Raw genomic sequence first — 12,880 nt, forward strand, 5'->3', positions numbered from 1 at the left:
CGGGGAGGAGGGGCGGAGGAGAGGGGAGGAGTGGGGGGTTCGCCCGCCGCCCGCGGGGGGAGGGGGGAGGGAGCAAGCGAACGGGGGCCGTGGAGGGGGGGCGGGCTGGGGCGCGCGCGCCAGCGGCCGGTGGCGGCGGGAGGAGGCTAGGGCGGAGGGAGCGGGAGCTAGCGGGAGTTACGTTTCGTGTGGTTCAGTGGCCATCGAGTTCAGTCTTAGTTTTGTTGGCCTTTTGGGAATTAAGAAATAGGAGTTTACTTACTGTTTCCCTAGGAAGTCATGGCAATCCATTTCTTGGGTCTCTTCACGTGCTAGGGTTTGTTAGGAGGTATTTTGTTGGGCGTTAATATAGATGTTTTTGAAGCTTTAGAGAAAAAGTGATCGTTAATTTGTCAGATGTTTTTTTTGAGAGAAATGTCGACTTTATTGATTACTTAAAACAAAGTTACAAAGAGGTCCCGGATACATTCTAGAGTAGAATGAAAAACAACAAGACTAGGTGAATTCTTATAAGACTTAGTTAAAATATGAGCAGCTACATTAACTTGCCGACGAACATGGTTGAACACCACAGAGTCAAAGATCCTCGAAGCAACCTTGATATCATTTACCACAGTACCGATGATGAAACGGTCAAGGGTGCTAGCATTAATCCTATTCACAAGTGACTGGCAATCTGTAGCAAAAATCACATTGGAGAAGTGTGCATCCCATGCTAGTTGCACAACCCTTTGAAGAGCCATAACTTCCGCAAGTTCAGGTTCTAGTACAACTTGAAGAGGCTCGGTGAGTGCGGCAACACAAGTGCCCTCATGGTTTAGGGCCACAGTGTCAGCCCCGGACATGTAGATATCTGAAAATACAGTAACATCCGAATTGATGGCAATAACACCTGACGGCGGCGGAGTCCACATTGTGTTGGAAGAAAAGGACTCAAGCCTGATGACTGATTCAGAGTTAAAAAGGGTGTTGCATAATAAAATCAATGTATGCATGAATTTTCTCCACCGTATGGCTAGGCTGGGGAATATCAGACGAGTGACGCGTCTCATTATGAGCTTCCCATATACTCCCTCCGTTCCAAAATAGATGACTCAACTTTGTACTAAAGTTAGTACAAAGTTGAGTCATCTATTTTGGAACGGAGGGAGTATGCCATAAAGACACAACCATAATCGTGGCATCTTTGTCAAGAGATCTTGAGAAGAAATCAAAGAGCTATTGTTTTGTGTTTCTGAAGGAGGGCTGACATAGTTGGATGCCAGAGCATGCTTTGATCGCGTCCCAGACCGCCCGAACACAAGGACAAAAAAGTGTAGCATGTTCCATGCTCTCCAGACGACCGTAGAAGCAACAACTCGTAGAGTCGGGAACATGGCGCCGCTGCAACTGAGCCCCAAATGGAAGACAATCATAAGCAACTTGCCAAAGAACATGTTTAGTGAAAAGCAAAATTATTGGACATGTTTGGAACATAGTAGTTTTCATGCATGAAGATGCACATATTAAAGACAAAGATTTGGTTCTCACAAAATACCTAATCGGGGCGAATGCAGTCTCGGCCGGCTGGTCTCCTCCCGGAGCCGATCTCGGCCGTCCGTTTATCTCACAGCGTCTGGTAAAAACCAACCGGAAGAAAACCTAACTCTTCGGTCCTCTCTCTCCCTTCTACTGCTCCCGCCGCCACCCTTCTCCCCTCCGCTAGCGCCACGAGCTCCCGCCGTCGAGCTCCCCCTCCTCCAATCCCCGCCCCAGGCTCTGCCTCCCCCCCCCCGGTGCCACCACCTCCAATCCCTAGCGCCGGCGGCGGCCGTGCTTCCGGCGACATCACTGGACAGCGGCGGGAATGAGTAGATAGATAGAGGTAACAAATTGATCATTCCTCTGGCCAAACTTCCGTCTTACTCCAAGCCCACCTCCAGAATGACAGAGAAATGCAAGATTTCTGCTGCCATGGTATCGGGATCTGAGGAAAGGTCGTACGTGTTCAAGGTAGATGGATACTCAAGAGCCAAGGCTCTACTCAAGAACGGCCAGTGCGTGACTTCTGACCCTTTCAGCGTTGGAGGCCACGACTGGGCCGTGGAGTATTTCCCAAACGGCTACCTTGAGGATTGTTCTGATTTCATATCTGTTTATCTATTTTGTGAAACTGCCGATGCCGAAGATGTGAACGCGAAATTCACGCTCAGTGTACTTGACAAGAATGGAGAACCGGTGCCTTCATACAATCGTACCTCCAAAACTGTGAGTACCTTCTCAAGGGAAGGTTTTGGCGAGGGGTACGATAATTTCGTCAAAAAGGCTGATCTAGAGGCATCGGCGCATCTGACAGATGACTGTCTTACAATCAAATGCAACATCACCGTCATCTATGAAGCGGGAACAAGGGTTCCTCCAAGCAACCTGTACCGGCATCTCGGCGACCTTCTAAAAAATAAGGATGCCGCAGACCTCACCATTCAGGTCGGCGGAGAGACATTCTCCGCTCACAGGTGCGTCCTAGCTGCCAGGTCATCAGTCTTCAAGGCGGAGCTCCTCGGCCCCATGGAGGAGAGTTATGCAGCTAGTCCTATTGAAATCTGTGACATGGAAGCAGACGTGTTCAATTCGTTGCTCCATTTCATATACACCGACACAGTTCCTCCTGTGCTTGATGTGGTGATGGCCGGCCATCTACTTGTTGCGGCTGACAGATACAATATCGGGAGGCTGAAGATGATATGCGGGGAGAAATTGTGCAGTCACATTGATTCCGACATGGTGGCAACTAGTTTGGCATTAGCCGAGCAGCATGGTTTTCATGCTCTCAAAAAAGCTTGTTTACAGTTCCTTGCTTCTCCGTCCAATTTGGAGGGGATGATGGCGAGTGATGGGTATGAACATCTGAAATCTAGTTGCCCATATGTTTTCAAGGAGCTCGTAGCTGAAATCCTCCCGGCTGAACTGAAAGCAGCAAAGGATATTATCATGACAATGTGGAAGTAATGCCTACATAACTATTATCTATATGTCATCCAAATTTTCGTAGTAATCTTTATGCTACTTCTCTATGTATGACTGCTAGTGTGTTTCTGTACAAAATTGTTGGTATTAGTCATTTAATCTAATATATGTTCAGGTGAGTAGAATGGTTCTTCTTCTCGTCACCGTTGCCCTGTTTTGTAGCGACTGACTACAATGCTAGGTTGTGTGGGTCCTTAAAACACCACTATTAGATGATGGTGTTACTTCGTTTTGTCAGGTTGTTAGCACTCGTGCCTACGTTCGCACTGAAAAACTGGATGTAAAATGCTTCTGTGCACTGAAAAACTGAATGTAAACTGCATGTAATCCTCAAGCCTTTGATTACTGATATCCTCTGTTAGCTAATATACTACTCCCTCCATTCGGAATTACTTGTCTCGGAAATGGATGTATCTAGAACTAAAATACGTCTAGATACATCCATTTTTGCGACAAGTAATTCCGAACGGAGGGAGTACTTGTGATGGGGGTTACTATTTCCTTCTGAACGTTACTGGTAGTGCTGCTGTGCACTTGTTATGCTGTTGGTAGTTGTTTGGACTTAGTTTTAGAAAACTCAGTTTTAAAGGGAAAAGGGGTTATTGTAGTTTTGTGTTAAGCACGACTGTGGTAGTTCTGTTGTCTGCTAAATACAGAGTGGTTGTTGTCTTGAGAAAATGGAGGAGTACAGTGAGAAGTTTCTTCAAAATCTCTTGTTGTGGTCGAGTATCATTGGCGTTCAGGTCGTTACGTTCAGTTGGATTACACTATCATTGGTACCCCTAATAGTCGATGAGCATCTGACCTATACCACCTTCATAACACTGCAGATCGTATAGATGGCGCCCCACAACACATAAAATTTGCAATCCATATCAGTGCTTTCTGTTTCAGAAAATCACCTCCATATACTTTCTAGTCTCGTGAACATGAACCTGTCTAATTGGTTCTTTGCTGCTGATTTTGTTGACAAAAATGCATCGTGCCATTTGTGGAAGGCGCAGCATCTGGAGATGAAAAGATTTGTTTGTGTATTGAAAGGTTAAATTGTCACCCCAAAAAAAGGTTAAAATTGTCGATTTGGGTCACATATTGACTGACGTGGAGTAATGTTTGCATGCATTGCATCGGCAGATGAAAAGTTTTGGGTGCACTGGTGCCTACTGTCTTCGTTTCGAGTGCAGCGGAGTCTCCTCGTGAAGGTAAACGAGTAGTAAATGGCAGCAGGCGCAGATATCTAGATGGAGGTGCCAGCAGGCCACTGTTTTTGTTTGACTCAATGTGAAACAAATGGAGTTATGTTCCAAGTGTTCTTCAATCTTCTATATATATAGATGGGCGCAGCAAATTCTTTCCTCACCACTCTTCCATCCTACTCCACGCTAAACCAGCAAGCCCACCACCAGAATGGCAGAGCATTGCAAGATCTCTGCTGCCATTGTAGCTGGATCTGAGGAGAAGTCGTGTGTGCTCAAGGTAGATGGATACTCTAGAGCCAAGGCGCTACTCAAGAACGGCGAGTGGAGGACTTCTGCCCATTTCGGTGTTGGAGGCTATAACTGGGCCGTGAGATATTACCCAAACGGTTGCAATAAGGATTATGCCGATTCAATATCTCTTTATCTATATCTTCAATCTGCCAATGCCGAAGATGTGAAGGTGAAATACACGCTCAGTCTACTTGACAAGAATGGAGAACCTGTGCCTTCATACAGCCGTACCTCCAGCGCTACACGCACCTTCTCAAGGAAAGTTACAAACTGGGGCTACAATGAGTTCATCAAGAAGGCTGATCTGGAGGCATCGGCGCATCTAAGAGACGACTGTCTCACCATCAGGTGCGATGTCACCGTCATCCACGACGAAGAAACAAGGGTTCCTCCAAGCGACCTGCACCAGCATCTCGGAGACCTCCTCAAGAATAAGGATGCCGCAGACCTCACCATTCAGGTCGGCAGAGAGACATTCTCCGCTCACAGGTGCGTTCTTTCTGCTCGGTCATCCGTCTTCAAGGCGGAGCTCCTTGGCGCCATGAAGGAGAGTTCTGCAGCTAGTCCTATTGAAATTTGTGACATGGAAGCTGATGTGTTCGAATCTTTGCTCAACTTCATATACACCGATTCAGTCTCTCCAGTGCTTGATGTGGTGATGGCTGGCCATCTGCTAGTGGCGGCTGACAGGTACAATATTGAGAGGCTGAAGCAGATATGTGAGCAGAAACTGTGCAATCAAATTGATTCCGGCATGGTGGCCACCAGTTTGGCTCTGGCCGAGCAGCATGGTTTCCATCGTCTCAAAGAAGCTTGTTTGCAATTCCTTGCTTCTCCTTCCAATTTCAAGGCTATGATGGTAACCGACGGTTATGAGCATCTCAAGTCCAGCTGCCCATTGGTTCTCAAGGAGCTGATAGCTAGAATTCTCCCGGCTGAATGGGACGTGGCAAAGGATATGGTCATGGAAATTTAGTAGTAATGCATTTGGTACTTTTATCATATATGGCATCCAAATTTGTAGTACGTACTAATGGTTATGCTACTTATCTATGTATGTCTGCATATTTATGTTCCAGAACAAAAATGCTACTTATCAATCACATTCAGTCTACTCATGTGAGTAGCTAGAACAGTTAATTTCTTTCCTTGCGAGATAAAAGAAAGTAGTACTCCCTCTGTTCACTTTTATAAGGCTTTGTAGGCGTTCACTTTTATAAGGCTTTGTAGGCGTTTCAGACATTGTGCAAAACAGCTTAATTTTGCTTGTCTGAAACGACTTATAAAAGTGAACGGAGGGAGTAGTATTTAGACTGCACATCCACACACCTTGCTTATCCATTGTGTATTAGTTTAATTATTGAGTCGATGACCAAATGACAAGAGCTGGTGACGGCGCAGCTGGTCATAGCTGCCCTCTTTTGTAGCGACCGATGACTAGAATGGTAGTTTGCATGTGTCCTTAATACATCACTACTAGATGCTTATGTTGCTTTGTTCTATCTGGTTATTACCACTCATCTGTATTTCTGCACTGAAGAACTGAATGTAAAGTATGGAGCCGTGTATGTAGACCTTGGGACCATGGGAAAGTTGTAATTCTACTACCATGCATCTACACGTTTTATCTAGACCATCCAATTTTGCATCATCTGTTATACAGTTTAAAGCACTAAGCAAAAAAATAAAAAGCAAAACTACATGTAATCCTCAAGCATTGACCATTATACTTTCTCTCTAAATACTAGCTGTAATGCATGCAGCTGTGTATATTTTTTCCTGTGAAGACCATTATGGTTAGCTTTATTACCTAAACACAAGATATATCATCCACAAAAAGTTGCAAAATAGAATCTCGGGCATCATCCTCCAGCCACAATAACTTAGCTCATGCTCTACGAAATTTGCTTCCTGAACACAATGCTCAATCTTGACATTCCTTGACCTTCCCAGAGCCCTGAATCAGCTCCTTGCATTCATAGAGGATAGGTGCAGATTATCATCTCCTGAACCACTACAAGGCAGTCTGATTGCATGATTATAGAATGAATGTTCAGATTTCTTGCAAGAGTCAGGCCCTAACGGACTGCGATATCTTCAGCTGTATTGGCGTCAAGGATTCAGGAGGCAATAGAAGCAGCAACAAAATCACCTGCATCCTCACCCGGCCTCATAAGAGTAGCCAGTATAAACATTCAGTAAAAGAATACCATGGGGTGGTTTCCTCTAACCACTACGCCTTGGAGGTGTTGGTTTGTTCCGGTAGATCTTAAATGGCTTGTCACCAACACTTGGTCGGCATCACTGATTTGGAAGGGTTCTGCAACACTCGCCATTCCTTTTCTGCCTCCTCTTCCACCGTACGTACCAACAGGCTGTAGCGACAACATCCTGAAATGCTACAGTGCCCAGGTACTGCTCCTGTGATTTGGGGTGATAGTAGAAATTCAAGTACAGTGGACCCAGGGGCATCATTTACCACCTTTTCGATCCCAAGTTCCTTCCAAACAGATTTTGTCAGTTCACACATAAGAAATACATGTTGAATAGCTTTGGCATCCTTTCCGCAGACATGACATAGTGCAGAGTCCATCATATGACTATTCGTGATAATGCAGAAGCATGGAATCTTCACCTTTGCAGGTATCCGAGTCTCCATAATATTTTCCAAAAAGGGTGAGCGAAGGAACTTCCCTGTCCATTTTGCGCCGCAACTTTTCACCATCCTGTTGAGTCCCACTCATTATGCTGTTAAGGGTTGTTCAGAATTTTGGATTCAGTTTTAGAAAAACAGGTTTTAAAAAGATTATAGGGGAAACCGGTTTAGTAGTTTTTTTGGGATGTTTTAGTATTGTAGTTTCTGTTAAGCACAACTGTTGTAGTATATACTGTGTGGTGGGAAAAATGGCCTTTAGGTGTGCCATAGAGCGGCTGTTGTCCGAGAAAATGGCAGGATAAAAAGTTGTTGCGGTTGAGTATGGTGAAAATATTCTTCAAAATCTCTTATTGCGGTCAAATATCATTGTTGTTCAGGTCATTACGTTCAGCTGGATTATAAAGTCATTGGTGTTCCAAATGGTAAATATGCCTCTGACTTGCACTACTCCACCTTAACACACCAGATTTTTCAAAAATATGCCTCTGCACCAACTAAAACGGTGTGGATGAGGCTACCGAGAGAATAAGTCGAAAATGACCAAATGACATGAGCCGATTGTGGTAGGCATCATCACCATTGCCCTGTTTTGTAGCGACTGATCACTACAATGGTAGGTTACTTGAGTCCTTAAAACATCTCTACTAGATGTTTGTGTTTCTTCGTTCTGTTCGGTCATTAGCACTGATGTCTACTTTGCACTCAAAACTGAAAATTGAATGTAAAGTATGGATGTTGTGTATCTGGAATTCGGATCTTGTGTTGTAATTCGGTTTAAAGCACCAAGCCAGAAAATAATCTTAAAGCAATCCTCAAGTATTAACTATTAAATATCTTACATTAGCTATAGTTTCTTGAAAGAGCATTTGGTTATTATTTCGCTTCGCTCAGATTATTGCCGGTAATGCATCTGTGTACTTATCATGCTACTTCTTGACCCGAAAACTATAGAACAATCCTTCTACATAGTTGTTATGCTGTTCAGGATTCTTCGGATTAAGTTATAGAAAAGGTCGGTTTTAGAGGAATTGTAGAGGGAAACAGGCTTTTTGTAGTTGTCTCAGCATTGTTGTGGTTCTGTATTATCTTGCTAAATATACCATGTGTTGAGGGAAAAAGATGGGGCTTAGGAGCATCTCCAATTGGGCCCCACTCTCCCCTATACACTCGGGCGGACAGCCTAGACACTCCCTGGACAAAAACAACAACCCAATCTGAAGGGGCTATGGATGTGAACCGTTCAATTTCACGTTAGGCTATTTTTCCTCGCAATATATACAACCATCGTCCTCCTTGAGCGGTTCCCGACTATTCACAACTTGTGCGCCTCCTCTCTCTCTCGAAACCACAACGCCGCCTCTGTCCTCCAAACTTCGACGAACGCCTCTCAAAGTACTGAAAAAAATGTCTCCCAGACACAGTTTGATGATAATGCTCTTGAAGTTAATGAGTCCGACGAGAATGCGTTTAATGACTAAACCTGATGAATCACCAAGAAATTGGCTTTCAGCTGCCGTACTAATCCTTTCTATCACTATTGTTCGGAATAGCATTCCGCGTTATCCTTGCTCCTAACATCCTCCTTGATCAATCTCTGAGATCCTGGGTACATGCAAGGTCGGAGAACGAGAAAGAGACAAGAGACGACTGTAGAAATTCTAACACTTACAAGACTTTAATTCAACATCAATTCCACCGGCCCCTCATATAAATACATTGGGTTGCAAGTCTATGCCTCAACTCATTGACTTACTGAATTATTCACACATGGTGATCGGATCACAAGAAAAAAAATCATTGGACAAAACATAAAGATGAATGCTTTATTGATAATATGTTTTATAATGGTTGTTGGATGCGATGCACGATTACAAGTATGACTAATTTGGAGGTAGTTTGCTATAGGTGTTGTTGATGGTGGTGGCTATAGAGATGAGATGGAAAATGACAACGGTTTGGTTTGGAGAATGGCTTTTGGTTCGCGGACGGTGGTTTTCAACAGTGCTCCCTCGGGATTTTGGTGTTGCCCCCTTTACAGAAGTTGTTGGGGGTGGACGCCATGGAGCCTCCAGCACCTGGTACGAGCAGACGCGCTCTTATCAGACCCTATCTTGCGCTCTGGATCATGAGTTGCGTCTCCAATTTCCTTCTTTCCTTCCCCATTTTGCATGTTTCCATATATATGATGATTTTTTTTATCTAAGTATGGCCTCTTTTCCGGTAGAAACAAAATAAAGAAAGGATTTCACGATCTCTCGCATTCATTAGTCATCAGTGGCAATATCAGAGTGTTTTTCTCAGATATTTTATGATAATCCGGTCTAAACAACAACGTGAAGGGCATAAAAATATCACTCGTGAGGCTGCAAGAATACAGCTAGTCGGGCAGATATACAACATCGCGGGCGGCTGTCGCAAAATAAAATCGCTCGTAGCTTCTAATGACAGCCACGCGCGACTGCGACCGCGACCCCTCCCTCGGGCCACCTGTTGGGGAACGCAGTAATTTCAAAAAAAATTCTACACACACGCAAGATCATGGTGATGCATAGCAACGAGAGGGGAGAGTGTTGTCCACGTACCCTCGTAGACCGTAAGCGGAAGTGTTATGACAACGCGGTTAATGTAGTCCTACATCTTCACGATCGATCGATCCTAGTACCGAACGTACGGCACCTCGGCGATCTGCACACGTTGAGCTCGGCGACGTCCCACGAACTCACGATCCAGTAGAGCTTCGAGGGAGAGCTTCGTCAGCACGACGGCGTGATGACGGTGATGATGAAGCTACCAGCGCAGGGCTTCGCCTAAGCACTATGACGATATGACCAAGGTGGATTATGGTGGAGGGGGGCACCGCACACGACTAAGAGATCAATGATCAACTTCTGTGTCTATGGGGTGCCCCCCTCCCCGTATATAAAGGAGTGGAGGAGGGGGAGGGCCGGCCCCGCGCCCTGGAGGAGTCCTACTCCCACCGGGATTAGGATTCCCCCCTTCCCTAGTTGGACTAGGAGAGAAGGAAGGGGGAGAGAGGGGAGAAGGAAAGGGGGCGCCGCCCCCCTCTTCCTAGTCCAATTCGGACTAGAAGGGGAGGGGACACACAGCCTACCCTGGCCTCTCCTCTCTCTCTCCACTAAAGCCCAATAAGGCCCATATACCACCCGGAGGGTTTCGGTAACCCCCGGTGCTCTGGTATATGCCCGATCTTACCCGGAACCATTCCGATGTCCAAATATAGTCGTCCAATATATCGAACTTTATGTCGACCATTTCGAGACTCCTTGTCATGTCCGTGATCATATCCGGGACTCCAAACTACCTTCGGTACATCAAAACACATAAATTCATAATACCGATCGTTTCCGAATGTTAAGTGTGCGGACCCTATGGGTTTGAGAACTATGTAGACATGACCGAGACTCATCTCCGGTCAATAACTAATAGCGGAACCTCGATGCTCATATTGGTTCCTACATATTCTACAAAGATCTTTTATCGGTCAAACCGCATAACAGCATACGTTGTTCCCTTTGTCATCGGTATGTTACTTTCCCGAGATTCGATCGTCGGTATCTCAATACCTAGTTCAATCTCGTTACCGGCAAGTCTCTTTACTCGTTCCATAATGCATCATCCCACAACTAACTCATTAGTCACATTGCTTGCAAGGTTTATAGTGATGTGCATTACCGAGAGGGCCCGGAGATACCTCTCCGACAATCGGAGTGACAAATCCTAATCTCGATCTATGCCAACTCAACAAGTACCATCGGAGACACCTGTAGAGCACCTCTATAATCACCCAGTTACGTTGTGACGTTTGGTAGCACACAAAGTGTTCCTCCGGTATTCGGGATTTGCATAATCTCATAGTCATAGGAACATGTATAAGTCATGAAGAAAGCAATAGCAATATAGTAAATGATCAAATGCTAAGCTAACGGAATGGGTCAGGTCAATCACATCATTCTCTAATGATGTGACCCCATTAATCAAATGACAACTCATGTCTACGGCTTGGATACTTAACCATCTTTGATTCAACGAGCTAGTCAAGTAGAGCATATTAGTGACACTCTGTTTGTCTATATATTCACACATGTACTAAGTTTCCGGTTAATACAATTCTAGCATGAATAATAAAATTTATCATGATATAAGGAAATATAAATAACAATTTTATTATTACCTGTAGGGCATATTTCTTTCAGTCTCCCACTTGCACTAGAGTCAATAATGTAGATTACACTGTAATGATTCTAACACCCATGAAGTCTTGGTGCTGATCATGTTTTGCTCATGAGAGAGGCTTAGTTAATGGGTCTGCTACATTCAGATCTGTATGTATCTTGCAAATCTCTGTGTCTCCCTCCTTGACTTGATCGTGGATGGAATTGAAGCGTCTCTTGATGTGCTTGGTTCTCTTGTGAAATCTGGATTCCTTTGCCAAGGAAATTGCACCAGTATTATCACAAAAGATTTTCATTGGACCCAATGCACTAGGTATGACACCTAGATCAGATATGAACTCCTTCATCCAGACTCCTTCATTTGCTGCTTCCGAAGCAGCTATGTATTCCGCTTCACACGTAGATCCCGCCATGACGCTTTGATTAGAACTACACCAACTGACAGCTCCACCGTTTAATATAAATACGTATCCGGTTTGTGACTTAGAGTCATTCGGATCAGCGTCAAAGCTTGCATCAACGTAACCATTTACGACGAGCTCTTTGTCACCTCCATAAACAAGAAACATATCCTTAGTCCTTTTCAGGTATTTCAGGAATTTATTGACTGCTGTCAAGTGATCCACTCCTGTATTACTTTGGTACCTCCCTGCTAAACTAATAGCAAGGCACACATCAGGTCTGGTACACAGCATTGCATACATGATAGGGCCTATGTCTGAAGCATAGGGAACACCTTTCATTTTATCTCTATGTTCTGCAGTGGTCAGGCATTGAGTCCGACTCAACTTCACACCTTGTAACACAGGCACGAACCCTTTCTTTGCTTGATCCATTTTGAACTTCTTCAAAACTTTATCAATGTACTGTTGGGGAACGTAGTAATTTAAAAAAAAATCCTACGCACACGCAAGATCATGGTGATGCATAGGAACGAGAGGGGAGAGTGTCGTCCACGTACCCTCATAGACCGTAAGCGGAAGCGTTATGACAATGTGGTTGATGTAGTCGTACGTCTTCACGATCGACCGATCCTAGTACCGAACGTACGGCACCTCCGCGATCTGCACCCGTTCAGCTCGGTGACGTCCCACGAACTCACGATCCAGTAGAGCTTCGAGGGAGAGCTTTGTCAGCACGAAGGCGTGATGACGGTGATGATGAAGCTACCGGCACAGGGCTTCGCCTAAGCCCTACGACGATATGACCGAGGTGGAATATGGTGGAGGGGGGCACCGCACACGGCTAAAAGATCAATGATCAACTTGTGTGTCCATTGAAGGAAATATGCCCTAGAGGCAATAATAAAGTTATTATTTATTTCCTCATATCATGATAAATGTTTATTATTCATGCTAGAATTGTACTACCCGGAAACATAATACATGTGTGAATACATAGACAAACATAGTGTCACTAGTATGCCTCTACTTGACTAGCTCGTGAATCAAAGATGGTTAAGTTTCCTAACCATAGACATGTGTTGTCATTTGATTAACGGGATCACATCATTAGAAGAATGATGTGATTGACTT

General features: G+C 44.7%; 2 protein-coding genes across 2 annotated transcripts; both read left to right on the top strand.

The window, feature by feature from the left end:
- The first annotated feature begins 1,896 nt into the window (after positions 1-1,896).
- LOC119306414 (BTB/POZ and MATH domain-containing protein 3-like) lies at positions 1,897-3,005 on the top strand. Its single transcript, XM_037582638.1, has one exon. The coding sequence runs from the start codon at positions 1,924-1,926 to the stop codon at positions 2,986-2,988; it is 1,065 nt and encodes a 354-aa protein (XP_037438535.1). The 5' UTR covers positions 1,897-1,923; the 3' UTR covers positions 2,989-3,005.
- A 1,399-nt stretch (positions 3,006-4,404) lies between these two features.
- On the top strand, positions 4,405-5,472 carry LOC119306415 (BTB/POZ and MATH domain-containing protein 2-like). Its single transcript, XM_037582640.1, has one exon. It carries the CDS (start codon positions 4,414-4,416, stop codon positions 5,470-5,472), a length of 1,059 nt encoding a protein of 352 aa, XP_037438537.1. The 5' UTR covers positions 4,405-4,413.
- The last annotated feature ends 7,408 nt before the right edge of the window (positions 5,473-12,880 follow it).

Source organism: Triticum dicoccoides, chromosome 5B (genome assembly GCF_002162155.2).
Source record: "Triticum dicoccoides isolate Atlit2015 ecotype Zavitan chromosome 5B, WEW_v2.0, whole genome shotgun sequence".
NCBI lineage: Eukaryota > Viridiplantae > Streptophyta > Magnoliopsida > Poales > Poaceae > Triticum > Triticum dicoccoides.